General features: G+C 38.2%; 2 protein-coding genes across 5 annotated transcripts; both read right to left on the bottom strand.

Moving 5' to 3' along the window:
- Positions 1-1,860: 1,860 nt before the first annotated feature.
- LOC114750124 (J domain-containing protein required for chloroplast accumulation response 1) lies at positions 1,861-6,468 on the bottom strand. Its single transcript, XM_028938662.1, has 9 exons — positions 5,766-6,468; positions 4,253-5,007; positions 3,866-4,173; positions 3,577-3,685; positions 3,100-3,155; positions 2,880-2,942; positions 2,727-2,804; positions 2,367-2,543; positions 1,861-1,975 (listed from the first exon to the last, which is right to left on the bottom strand). The coding sequence occupies exons 1-9, from the start codon at positions 6,221-6,223 to the stop codon at positions 1,937-1,939; spliced, it is 2,043 nt and encodes a 680-aa protein (XP_028794495.1). The 5' UTR covers positions 6,224-6,468; the 3' UTR covers positions 1,861-1,936.
- A 3,920-nt stretch (positions 6,469-10,388) lies between these two features.
- Positions 10,389-13,485, bottom strand: LOC114750123 (zinc finger protein GAI-ASSOCIATED FACTOR 1). Of its 4 annotated transcripts, none has more exons than XM_028938659.1 (5): positions 13,283-13,483; positions 12,936-13,212; positions 12,421-12,817; positions 12,069-12,262; positions 10,389-11,429 (listed from the first exon to the last, which is right to left on the bottom strand). In XM_028938659.1, the coding sequence occupies exons 2-5, from the start codon at positions 13,072-13,074 to the stop codon at positions 10,675-10,677; spliced, it is 1,485 nt and encodes a 494-aa protein (XP_028794492.1). In that variant the 5' UTR covers positions 13,075-13,212; positions 13,283-13,483; the 3' UTR covers positions 10,389-10,674. The 4 variants fall into 4 exon arrangements, with proteins under 4 accessions (XP_028794492.1, XP_028794493.1, XP_028794494.1 ...); XM_028938660.1 differs by having other exon boundaries at positions 12,936-13,207; XM_028938661.1 differs by having other exon boundaries at positions 10,389-11,426; positions 12,936-13,485.
- Between the last annotated feature and the right edge of the window lie 299 nt (positions 13,486-13,784).

Below are 13,784 nucleotides of genomic sequence, written 5' to 3'. Positions count from 1 at the left end.
CATTCAGCAAGCAAGAGTGCTTCAATATCTTTTTCTGAATTATAAAGCTTCAGGCGGAGAATACCAAACTCTTGATTTCTTGTCCTTGTTATTCTTGCCAGCATTTGCATTCTGTTTTCCCCTCTGCCCCAAGAAGCATAGCCTGATAGCGAATCCTTAGATTATTAAAGAGAGCAACATTTATCGATCTTAAAGTTTTTGGGTGCACGGGAGATCTTATTTTAATTGTTTTGTTGATACTAGCTTGATATTGTTTATTATGCTTTGCTTTCAGGGTAATTTGATTCTTTCAGATATTGGGCTGGCTGAAAAGCGGATATATCTTGCTTCTCTCAATGGTAATAATAGCCCACGTAGCGTTATGCATCAGAAAGACGAATGATAATTTCATGGCGTACCTCTCAAATGATATGTTGATACCTTCGAGTTCCATAGTTTCGAACTTGGCATTTGCACTTGAATTGACAACTTATGCGAGGGTGCTTACAACCCATACTTGCTCAATATCCCAATGGTATTGTGTATTTTTGTTGTAAGTAACATGGCCAATTAAGTGTTCTTAATTGCTGGTGAACTCTTGTGAACTTGAAGCATCCATTTCAAGAGTCACGCTGGTTGTTGTAGAAATGTTCAATGTGATGAATGACCTGAGCTCTTCCGGAAGCACCACGTGGTCTTAAATCTGAATCTTCTATTTCGTGTTTCGGCAAGTATTTTTGTGTTGTTGATAATTCGGAATCCTGGTCTGTCATTCATTGTGTCGTTCTGTTGGTAAAGAAAATGAAATTAAGACAACGTTGGGGGGGAAAAAAAGGACCTGCTGGAACTAATACTCACAAGTGGATGTGTATCTGATTCTTGATCTGCCGCTGGAGCTTTGCGACTTTCAAACCAGTCTCCGTTTCTAATATCATTTCGTAAATTTGTAGGGGGCGAGTAGGATCCTCTCCAATGTGGGGTGGTTTTAAAACGGTATTGTTGATTCTGACCATTTGATGCATTGCCTGTGAATAACTAGTTTAGGTTGTAAATTTACAATGTAGTGATAAATTTTATGCAGATAAGACACTAGATTCTTGTAAGGTACGAAGTTTATATATACATTTGAATGTCCTGCAGACCAATGCCCCGTTCTTCTATGACGATAAGCATTTGAAGTTCCTGGACGTCTAGATGTAAGAATCAACTCTAACCATGATATAATAAAGGAATATGGTTGAAAATTTCTGGACTAAAGAACTTACAGATTAACGTAAATTATAGGGATTAATAGCATATTACTGTTAATGAGTCTTTTTTAACATTAGGTTTGAGCGTTCAGAAGAATTTTCTTCATCAACGACAATAAAAAGTTCAAGTACAAAGAAGCAGCAGCAACAGAAATGAGACACGCTGCCGCGAAGGCTTCTGACGAAAAAGAAGGATGAAGAAACAACGAGGGGCTTGTACTGGAAGACCACCTCAGAAAACATCCCATAATAGGAGCCCGATAATTTTAACATGCAATGCGTACAGTGTTTTATCTGCTACAAATACATACGAAAATTTCTGCACTGGGACAAAAGAGAGCTCTCGGGTGTATTTGAGCCAGATTTGGATTACTTGCAGTACCTATTTTTGAGCTGTGCTCAAATGTAGTGTATTGGAATGAAAAAAATGTCATAAATAAAATTAAAAAATTTTAATAAAAAATGTGTTGCATGCATGATTGCAATTGAGCAATTGCACGAAATAGGCTCTCCAAGGGATCCAAATCCATGCCAGCATTGAAAATTGTACATTTGTGGAGTCAATCATTTACACTCTACCTCAAGAGATAGCTGCAGCTCCGTGACCAAGTAATCACATGAAGTTGCTATAGGATCAATCTCATCGTTGACAGACAGCAAATTCTCATCAGGGTTTCTTTGCCCCTCTGTATTGGTAATGACAGAGGTTAGACAGCACCAAGCATGTTGAAATGAGTCCATGCCTCCTGCATATCAAATACAAGCAAAATGATTCAAGTTTCAAAAGAGGCTAAAAGCATGTTGGAAGAACCAATAATGATAGGTGTATTCCTCATTTCCTACACCCTATGGTTGCCAGGGATTTAACTAAACCCAAGCCATGATTTCATGGAAGTATTGGCACTAGATCTTTGCTAAACATCCTCAGTCATTCCACAGCACACGGGTATGAATAAGTAAACGTCAAGACATTAAGGGAATATTCGGAACGTGGAAAACATTTTCTCATTTCCTTTTCAGAAAACACGTTTCAGTATGCCAAATATTGCCTAATATGTATGACCAATTCCAAATAAGATAATACCTTGAAAGACAACTAATGATACTTTAGGGGAAATAGGTTGCCAAATATGTTACCTGCAGAATATCAAAAACTTTTTCTGCAATGTATTTTTGATGAGAAGCAGCACCCTTCTGCTGCAGCTTGTCCGGGTGTAGACATAGTAACGCTCTTTGATATGCTCTTTTGACTGCATTTCCTTCGATTATATCAACAAGAGGCACAGGCCTCCAGCCGCTGTCAGGCCAAAGCACCTATATTGATGATGATTGCCAATTTTAATACGTACGTCACATGAACTTCAAGAACTAGCCTCGAAATATCATTTTAAGGCATATCAAGATGCATTATCTTTGTCGACAAACAAGAAAAACAATTGGAAATTTTATATATATAATTGAATTTGAACTCAGGTTTGATCATTTGATGTTGCTCACATATTGTAATGTTGATAGCAGGGACCGTATATTTCCTTGCTTCCCGTTAGACCATTGTCGTATCTTATCATCAATGACCTACATTACAACATAATTAGAGTTCTGCTCTCAAGTATAACCCAGAAACAAACAGCATGGGTAGTGACACAATACTTTGATTTCTTCATTATCCTGGGTTTGCAATACTTCATTCTCATCTTGCGCTAGCTCCTTTACCTGTTGTGAAGAAACCGGTCAAGGAGCTCATCAGCATTTAGCACATAAAAGCTCTCTCTTCTCTGATCCTTCTTTTGTTTCGCAATAGAAGGCAATAATTCAATTTGCACTTAAAGATGTCAATTTACAGTGAGAGAGATTAAGCATGATAACCTACCAGAAAATTCCCATGGAAAAGCCCGTCTTCAACTGTAACTGTACTATCAGGAATTGCTGCAAATGACAGAAGCACCCCCATCAAGTGATATCAAATATATGGTCAAAATCATATTTGCACACAGCGTTTGGACCACATGGTACTACTTATATTGGCAGGAAAGGTTTACCAGAGTTAAGAGAAACACATTATGGGGAAAAATGCAGGGCCATGAGAGCATTTTAATATCAAATTTGATGCTCAATGCTTATCCTGTGTGTGTGTGTGTTGTGTGAGGGAGAGATTTTTTTTTTTCTTTGGTTTTTGTTGGGGGGGGGGGTTCATATTCATAACTTAATTTCACCAGTTGTTCCTCGGACTGAGAGCATTAGTACAAGACAAATTCATTGATATTTGAAGAACTAATAATTTCACCAGTTGCTCCTCCGAATGTGAAACTTAGTACAAGTCAAATTCATTGATATTTGGGGAACTAACCGTTATCTGTTGCTGAGATATCATCCTGCCGAGACAAATCATTACCAAAAATGTTGGTAGTCTCTGTGGCAGAGTCCTCTTTCTTCGACAGTTGAGGACTATCTTCCGCCTGGGAAATTTGAACGAAATCTCAAATTCAACAGTTATGAAACTAAAATATTTGGTTTCAAGATTTCAGAACTTGATAGACAACAACTTTCCGCGAAGGTGTTCCAGGTTATTTAGTATTGACATCCGTTTTCAAGTTGAATTTTCCATTCGTGTTTTTTCAGTTGTGTCAAACACTTACTTCTTCTGTTCTTCGTAAAACACTTCTCAGCTTGTATTCATACGATTTGGTGCCAACTCTCGGCTTCGTAAAAGCTTCTTGGTTGAATATTCGAACAAATTCTTTGACTTTCCCTTTCACCTTGACATTCTCCATATTCTCATCCAATCTTAACGAACTTTGCAACGCAGCTTTAGCTGCTTCTACATCCTTCAAGTCGACTGTCTTTTTTACCTGTTTCTTCCAATTAGTACTAATGTCGCAAAGAGCAGATGGTTTCATAGTTTTGCTTTCTTTTCCCTTCTCCATTTTAATCTTCTCAAGATAATCTGACAAAAAATTCAGGGGGTTTCAGGAATGGGAGACTGGTAATATCCACATATAGTGAGAGGTGTAATTGGATTTTACCTTGCGTGCCATCACTCTTGCTGAATAGAGAATGTGACGATTTTGACTCAGCCTTGTGAGTTTTAATTGTCTGAACTAACTCCTCTTTCATTTTTCCAGAAACTTCTTTCTCACTTACAGAGTTGATACTTGATTCTGCTTTAGCGTCAGATGATAAAGAACTACCGGAAACATCTTTTGTAACATTTTGAAGGGTGCTTAAGGATGTCAAATTAGGTTTCGCAGAACCTCTTTCGTCTAGCGAATCTGTCACATTTTGAGAGGTTACGAAAGTAGCTGAACAATGTTGTCTGCTTTTCAACGAAGAGGAGCTGGTATTTGCTAAAGAACCATCACTCTGTGAGGTACTTTCTCTTGCTATCCAATCCTTAGCGCTTGTGCATCTCTCAAGTTTAACATTTTCTTTTGTTCTTGAGTTTCTTTCTGTCCTGAGAGGCATCAATAGTGGCACCGCCCCTTTACTTGCCCATTTATATATTGAGAAATGAAACTGACCTGCACTATCGCCTCCTTTGTCTGCTTTGTCAGATACGCTCAAGTCTGAAATCTCGTGTGATGAGCGACTTGGCCGTAGGGTTCCCGAACCGTTGTTTAACTCCTCCTTACCTTGAGTAGCGTGGCTTGAAAATCTTGATAGATGAGTGGCTGGAGAATCTGAAGAGCTCAAGCCATTTAAAGCGGCACTCGTGCGTAGGCTTCTAGTAGGGGAACCAAACGTCGGAAGGTCCGTCCCTTTTGTCAATTTGGCGGGAAGGCTGAGGAAGTTGAAGAATGAACGTGTTGTTAGTGCAGTGAGACGTAACAAATCAGAACGACAAAAAACTTGAAGGGCCACAGGGAACATTAGCCATAGATGCGGAATTTTGGTCTTCGACGTTATTCTTGGGCGGGAATGGAAGACCTCCGGTGGGCCGCTCTTCTGCGGGCTATAAACTAAGTGAGACTGGTCCATAAACTAAGTGGGCCTTGATGTCCAGTAGGCAGCTTTATTTCCTTTTTCCCAAAGATTAATAAGTAACAACCGGAAAAACTTTTTCTCTTATTTAATATTTTTCAATTCTAGACGTAACATCTATTTTATAATATGATAATAAATTGTATTATAAATAGATTTTATATTTAAAACTAAAGAAATAGTTTTATTATAATGAACACTACATAAATAAATTTTATTTCAATTATTATCATTTAATCTTGTAAAAACAAAAAATAAGATGAAATAATTTAAAAAAATTATCTTCCATTTATGTCCATTAGTAAAATATTTCATTGAAACCCTTATCTCTAATATTAAAATTTATTGATATTTCTAACAATTGCAACCGAAAGATAAATGATCATGACAATGCTCAGAATTTTTTTTCATAGTGTGAGAAGATGGAGTTGGGAAGAGAAAAGTTTCATGGTATTTAGTTTGCAGTACAAAATATATGAATTTGACTGATGCTAACGGAAATTGCAATTTTTAAGAAAGAAGGGAATAAGATTAAGAAATGGTGAGCAGAGGGAAAACCTCAATGTTGGAGGGAGAGGAGGAGGAGCAGGTGAAGCAGGTGCGGGAGGTAGAGGAGGGGCAGGGCTCAAAATTCTGGAAGCTGGCGTCGAAGAGAAAGGGTGTCGTTCATGCTTCACAGGAGTGCGACACGGAGACTCATCTCCTCCAAATATATCGTCGTAGAAGTTATCGTTTGTGTGCCGCCTTCTATTCAAATTATCTTCCCCAAACACAGGTTTCTCGCCAACACAAGGCCAGGCGCAACAAACACCATCCTCCTCCATTCGCGATGCGCTGAAATCCGGCGATTCGCCGATACCGTAACGCATCTCCTGAATTGACGACCGCCTCGGCGGGCCCCCGAACACATCGTGGAAATCAACGTCCGAGTTTCGGAGCGGCGTGCTCGGATTCGTGGACGGCCTTTGATGATTGTAGCCCAAGAGGATGCTCTCGCTTTGAGAAAATCTCTCCATCTTTCCACCAGCAAACGGCAGTTCCCAGTAGAACAAGTGGTTGACGAATCCTCGCGGAGCTATTTGAAATTGGCAGGGAATGTAGGAATTGGGATCAGCAAGTTTCGAAGCGGAAGGTCAGACAAGGAAGGCAGCGAAGCGGGCAGAAAAGGGTGGGGGCGAACTTAAGTGGGGGGAAGAGATTTCGAATTGTGAAGCCACAAAATCTGGCAGACTCCGGATAAGATGACGAGGAAAATTCCAATTCATGCTAGTGACTCTGATGCGCGCCTGCCAGTACTAAGGGTGTGTTTGGATGAACCAAACCGTGGTTTGGAAAAGTGATTCTGGAGAATAGATCTGGAGAGAATAGATTCTGTGAAGAATAGATTTTGTAAAAAAGTGATTCTGAGAAGTGAGAGTGTTTGGATAGTTGTTATCAGAAGCACTTTTTATATATACAAATTACTAAAAAAAAGACATAATTAATATGATAATTACAGAAAAAATAGATTTTATGATATATTTTAATTTGAAGGAATAAAATTGTTAATATATGTTTTTTACCAACATATTAATAATACATAAGATAATATAATTAATAAATAATTAATGTGTATATATATTTATAAAATATAATATAATATATTTATAAAAAAATAACAAGATACATATCATATAGGCCCTCACACTCTCCCTTCTTTCTCCAAAAGCAAAAAAATTTGCTTTTTCCAAAACCATGGTTTTGGAGTCAAAACCATGGTTTTGACCCAAAACCATGGTTTTGGATTTTGGAGGGGGTGTTTGGGTAGATTATTCCCCAAACCATGGTTTGGGTCCCCAAACCATGGTTTGGGGTGTCACCCAAACACACCCTAAATGGTGTTCGTTTGCTCATTAACTGTCACGCCAAATACTTGTGATGCTAATTGAATGCCCTGTCTCGGTCCTGAACAAAGGAATAATATTAAATAAATTGGATATCTTCATTTAAGCACCCACAAAAAAACTCAAGAGTTTTGTCGTGATTTTAAATATAAGAAAAATGGAGACTCTATTGAAATTATTAATCCCAAATCAAATTTGACTCCAACGCTATAATAAATTTTGATAACACTGAACTTACAAATAACAAGATATTTTTATAGGAATTTATTATTTGAGATTTAGTTATTTTATTTTATTTTGGGATTCTCCCATATAAAAATCAATTTTATGCTTTGTTATATTAACCGTTTCTTTATAACATTTTATATTTGTGTACAATAAATCCAAATTAGCGAATGACGATAAATTTTCTACATCAGAATTATAAATGATTAACTGGCATACTTTGTCGAATCATATAAATAAATTAAAATAACCTTGGGCAATTTGACACGCATCGTTTTTCAAATGTTTTGAATTTTATTTACTATGGTTTCATACACAAGTTAACACATTTTTCAGCACAACCCTAAAATATACATTATGATATGAAATCAATTTGCTCTATACATCCTTTTTATAAGAATTTTCGTTCATAACTTCATGGTTCATAATTTATTCACAGCTCACGGAATCACTTCTCTGGCACCACAACGGATAGCACTGTTATGGAAGAAAATTGCAAGGCGGGGAGGGAGCAAGATGGCTTCGGACAAGGAGGGGGCCTCAGCCGCATGGTCGTGGCGATGATGGGCGGACGTGGTCTTGGCGGCTATGGATTAAATAGCTTAGAGCACAAATGATTTTCGCATATTCTAACATTTGTGTCTTTTGAATTTAATCTTGTGTTCTTCTCTATGTAAACATGAAGCCACTTACCATTTCATCTTTTTTTTTTTCCTTTTTTTTTTAAATTTTATCTTAATATAAAGGTACAAGAATGAAGCCACTCATCACGTCAATCAACCGCTAGTGGGTTAGATATTAATCTCTCCGTCCCTTTTTTATAAGAGTCTTGAATTCTATTATGTAGATCAAAAAAATTAGTTAAAAACAAGAAATAAGTAGAATTTTAAATCTCTTCTCCAAAATATTTTTATTTATGAAAGAACAAGTATAGGAAAGAGAGTAAGAAAATGTTTATAAAAAAAAAGAGAGTAAGAAAATTATTAAAGAGAATTATGACTGAGAGTGAATGTAAATGGAGAGAGATAATAATTTAAAAAATGAGATAATAAATATACTAGGCATTAAAATAGTAATTAATGGGGGCAAATAAGAAATTTGTTATAAAAATTTAAAAAAACTTACACATATACTTATATTTAGAAACAACAAGTAGAAATAGTTGTTGTTTATTAAAAAAAAAAAACGACAGCAGAAGTAGCATTTATCTAAGGAATGATAGACTTCCGCTCGATTTAACTCCCGCGGGTTAAGAGCTGTAGCTTTGTTGACCAAAAAATACCGCAATGTCTTTTTTCCTGAGACTGCCTCCTACGATTTATTGGGTCCAGCTTCTTGCAGCCCAATTCAGGCCTCCCCATTCGGCATTGTGGACCCGATCCAAGACTTTTATTATTATCGCAGTTTGTTTGTGTTTTAGTTTTGATTTATTTTGTCAATCAAAGCCCAAAGAGCACACAAGCGTTTGATTTATCAGCCGCATGTGGAAATTTTGACCCTCGGTATGGAGACCGTCGAGCAAAGCTTACAATAGCAATATCAATCAGGCAGTGAAAACAATGAGAGAGGCGTACCTGCCCCCTCATTAATTACATTAAATTTACGTGTTTGGTGGTCTGATCTAACGGATGCAAGCTGGACCCACATAACAAGGTCACTCCAAAATACTACGACTTCTGCACATTTGACTACCGTCAACAAGGACCATCTTCCTATTCTTGTACCCTTCGTCTCATTCAATGCACCGACAGGGAATGCAATTCCACGCTCGTTATTTATTTCGATCTATGTAGTATTGGAGATGTTTGAATATATACCATACTTATTGTATAAGTTACCTTGTAAATTATTTTCATATAAAAAACATATTAAATTGATAAAAAAAATTTTGATATTTTTTCTTACCGAAACTTTTCCTTCTATCTCTATGGGTCCGTTTGGATCAGCGATTGAAAAAGCTTATTGAAAAAGTAGCTTATAGAGAAGTGAAATTGGATAAAAGCTAAATTGAATAAGCTGAATTGTGTTTGGATTATAGTTCAGAAAAGCTAGATTGCAAAAGTGAGATTGGTAAAAGGTTGTTTGAATTATGATTAAGTAAAAGTAAGTTTGGTTGTAAAATGACCAAAATAGATATGAGTTTTAATAAATAATGAAACATAATTAAAAAAATAATTTCACATAATACAATGAAATTAAAATAATTTAATATGAAGAAGTCATAAAAAATATTTTAAATATAAAGTGAAACATGAAAAAATAAAAGTATATTTTTAGGAGCATATTTAAAAATAAAAATATATTTATAACTTATTCATTACTTTCAACTAATTTTAACTGATTTTTTATTATCTACAAATTAGTTATTTAAGGCTTATAATAAGAACCAAAAGAGGTAATAAATTTCTTAACTTTTTCTCTCTCCATATTTCAAAAGCTATAAGCCACAAGCTATAAATCATAAGCTGTTAATTTTAGCTTATAGCTTATTGTAGCTTTTTAGACAAAAGCCCGATTGCAGAAAAGCTGATCCAAACAGATCCAATTTTGTCAATCCAGCTTATAGAGCTTATAAGCTACTTATAAGCTTAAAATAAGTGATGCCAAACAGGCACTATATTTACAAATTAATCTCACCTCTCTTTGTTCTCAATAAAAATTAACACTGTTGGTGCGCGCATGTATACACACGCGCGTAAATAATACTCTCTCTGTTCCTTATTATAAGAACGAATAACTGAATTACGTTGATAAAAAAACAGTTAAAATTAGTTAAGAACAATCAATGTATAAAAAGTATAATTTTTTCCCGAAAAATACCCTCATTAATAAAGAGAGAAAGCATGAGAGAGAACAATTAAATTATTAAAAGAAAAAGAAGTGAGAGAGAGAAAGAGTGAGAGTTAGAGAAAAAATAAATATGAGTAAAGTAGAAAATAAACACAAAAATATATAAACAACTTTTAAATGTTTCTTATGTATAGAAATATACTATAAGCATCAAATGTTTCTTATAATAAGAAACGGAGGGAGTAACTGCAATAATCCCGCTGCACAAAAGCTTCCTACCGTATGGCCAAGAAAGGGTTTGCTACAATGCAGCAGATTTCGCCAATAGCACCAATTATACGAGTTTCTGTACATCCCCTAGTCATAATATTAATCTCACCTTCTACAGTTTTCATTGATCCTTGATCTTCCTTACAGATAAAGGGCGGCTACACGAATACAAAAGACAAAAGGAAAAAACTATATAAAAACAAAAAAGCACCATTTGTAGAGTGCCTCCTGCCTGTAACATAACCCAACCCCTTTATGACTGGCTAGTAAACGAGAATGAGAGGAAAAAAACCATCCTCCTAGTCTTCAGCCGAAGCATTCCTCCCTCCCGTCGACGAATCTGCAACATCAAATCTACCACCAAAAGAGGTAAGCAAGGCAGAAAGACCGCCCCTGCTGCTGGCCCCGCCACCAGCACCACCTATGCTTAGACCAAGAAGATCTCGAGTCATCGGCTGTCCCCCGAACGGCGACGACGACGAGCCCATCATCAAGTCGGCAAAACCCGTATTGCCAGCAGAAGGAATTCCAAGGACCAGGCCATCATCAGTTAATGAGTGATTCTCTGTCTTTACACGGCTATTCCATTGCGTCGAGGTACCATCGTTTTGTGCCAAGGAAGTTGCTGTTGCTAATCCTAAACCTCGAAGCAAAGATGCATTGGACGCAGCGGCACCCATTTGAGCTGCCTTTTGGAGTAATGCGGTGGCGGACAGTGCAGGCTGAGGAGGTGCAGTATAGTGGCGAGGGTCGTGTTGGTCCGGGAACAAGGATGAGTCATTATTGGAGAGATAAAGCGAAGTGGAGAGAGACAGAGATGTGGGCTCTATTGCAGACAGCGTTGGGGTAGTAGTCGGGCAATCCGAGCGAGCCATGCTTGACATCATACTGGAATACGATGAAGATGTCTGAGAAGGAGCAGGATTTGAGGATGCAAATATGCTGGCGAAAACACTGGTCGAGCTGGAGGGAGCACTGTTTGTGACTGTGGGTGCTGGTAAACACGTTACGTTCGAGGACGGTGGTGACAACCTGATTGGGTTTTCCGAGACTTCTGATACAAATGGAAAGAAAATGGACAGAAACACAAAGAACTCATGAGAAACAATGGAAAGCTCACAAATTACAAAGCTATATAGACAAACTAAAAAGAGAATTATGATCACTCATGAAACATTGAGTAAAAAGCTTTTTCTGTTTTTTAGAGACTTGGGCTAATAAATCATTAGATCTTTACCGGCACTAGCTTGAACGCGGATGAATAAATAGCAAAAGGAGACGCAATAATAGCCTCCTTTCCGTTATTCTCTATTTGCTCTTCGATCTATATGAGCTCCCTTCACTAACCCTCAGAACCCATTTATATAATACCCGCACGACTTTGTCTCTCTCATCTCCGGAGAACAAACAAACATCATACTGACTGGTTACTATAACTGATTTTGTTACTTTGTTAATTGTGACTGCTCGATTGTCTACTTCTCTAGACCAGAATAAAAACAAATTAATAATAAAAGAAAGCTAAAACGACATCCGTGAGAGACAAAACACATCCTTCAAATCATGTCTGACTCTTGCGTCTCAGCCCATTAAATTTAAATTCTTTCGTTTGAATCTCACGAAGCTGCTTTAAAAAAACTAAATGGTAAAGTGTACAGCTTTGACCCCCCAAGTATAAATGCGTATTTACTACCTGAGCTCTGAATGGACATAGCAGGAGACACCACAGACGTTGACGGGGTCAGTGGAGGCTGCGGCGGCGAAGCCATAGCAACCTTCCCATTCGAATTCCCCTCGGAGCCTTCTCCAATGGTTAGGGTTCGGGTTCTGGCGCTTTCTTCCGCCAACGCATCGCAAAAGGCCCTGTGCGTGATGAAGCTATCCCTCCTTCACAGTTCCACGTAACAACCACGAAGTAAATAATTACAATTAGAACCTCCATCAGCTTTAGAATGAACCGATGGGATGAAAAAGATTATTCCCTCGGCACAAAAACATGAAGCTAGAATATCAAAAGAACTAGGGGAAAGAGAGAAGAAAGAAACCTAGAGAATAAGGTGCCACAGTCACATTTGTACTCTTTAGTTCCACAAGTCTTCATATGGGCCTTCCAATCGGACTGTACGGCGTATTTCTTGGAGCATCGCTCACATTTCCACTTCTTTTCGCCGTGTTTCCTACAAAAATGCTTCTTGATGCCGGTGAGATCACCGAGCGCCCTCGACGGATTATGATGGACACAAGAAGGCTCGGGGCACACGTAGACTCTCTTACGAACATCCTTGGTGGTTCGCTGCCGCAGTTTCCATGGCAGGTTGTGGCCACGTCGATGAAGTTGCAGGTTTTGGTCCCGTTGAAATCCTTTATTGCAGATCTCACATACGAAACGGTTCGTCGCCAACAGTGTTTTGGGCGATAAAGCAATCACCTCGGCATCTGGATCTGGAAAGACAAATGCGAAATAACTACAAAAATCAGCAGAAGTTTAGAAGTCATAAATATTACTTAAGACAATTCAATCAACACCGAAACCTCCAACTATGAATAATGTTCTAGGTACCCGGCATTCCAGGGAGGTTCCGCTTCTTTTTCGGGGGAGGGAGTTCATCAGTCGCGTTCTGAAGTCCAGGTGACGAAAAGCTAGCTTCTCCGGAAGCTGCAGAAACTGCCATTGACGATGGATTCTCAAGCTCCGCCATGGCATGTATCACAATCAAAACTCTGAATCGTCCAGCTGCTCAATCAATTCAATGATAATCACATGCTTCCTCTTTCTCAGGCTGACAACTTGTCAACTGGACGCTTGCCTATTCTTTGAAGCGCGACGATCACCTAATCTTTAACCACTAGCAGAACTAATTAACTGAGATTCTGAGAATACAAAAGTACAACATAAAAAATAATTACCCCTTTGGCTAAGACAAGTCCCGATTGCTTCAAAAGAATATTAGATATTTAGGAGAAATCTATTCGGCTCCCCCGGTGGGAGAAGTTCCTCCTCCTTCAATACCGAGGGCGATTAACAACACAGCCAAGCCACAACAGGTCGACGCACGACAGTCGCATACGGCGGCGGGATGATGGAGAGAGGGAAAGAGAAGGAGGGACTTCGAATGGGCAACAAAAGTATTAAAAAATGGCGAAAGCGGCGCCAGTTAACCATGGTTTAGTCTCGAACCCTTCCCATTTTTAACTATAGTCAAAGACAACCCAGGCTCCGAGTCTCATCTCGCGGCTACTAGCGCAAATCTCACCGTCCACGTGTCTTCATAACCGGGTCGATGACCTTTGTCGGGAGGAAGTCGGACTAGGCGGTGCTTGTCGTCTAGTGTTAAGAAAAAGGTGATATAGGCATTTCCCTTTCAGTTCCGCCCGTTTAGTATTTTTAGTGTAAATTACATAATAAAAT

The sequence above is a fragment of the Neltuma alba genome, unplaced genomic scaffold (genome assembly GCF_004799145.2).
Source record: "Neltuma alba isolate B1F8T4 unplaced genomic scaffold, ASM479914v2 tig00006330_pilon, whole genome shotgun sequence".
Classification (NCBI taxonomy): Eukaryota; Viridiplantae; Streptophyta; class Magnoliopsida; order Fabales; family Fabaceae; genus Neltuma; species Neltuma alba.
This window is presented reverse-complemented; position numbering and strand designations above follow the sequence as displayed.

Coding starts and splice junctions, on each gene's coding strand:
- LOC114750124 (XM_028938662.1), bottom strand. CDS start 6,223: ATGGAGAGATTTTCTCAAAGCGAGAGCATCCTCTTGGGCTACAATCAT. Junction 3,156..3,576: donor TATCTCAGCAACAGATAACG/GTTAGTTCCCCA, acceptor TGTCATTTGCAG/CAATTCCTGATAGTACAGTT. Junction 2,805..2,879: donor AGGATAATGAAGAAATCAAA/GTATTGTGTCAC, acceptor GTTGTAATGTAG/GTCATTGATGATAAGATACG.
- LOC114750123 (XM_028938658.1), bottom strand. CDS start 13,074: ATGGCGGAGCTTGAGAATCCATCGTCAATGGCAGTTTCTGCAGCTTCC. Junction 12,263..12,420: donor TGTGGCACCTTATTCTCTAG/GTTTCTTTCTTC, acceptor GGAACTGTGAAG/GAGGGATAGCTTCATCACGC. Junction 11,430..12,068: donor TATGTCCATTCAGAGCTCAG/GTAGTAAATACG, acceptor CATTTGTATCAG/AAGTCTCGGAAAACCCAATC.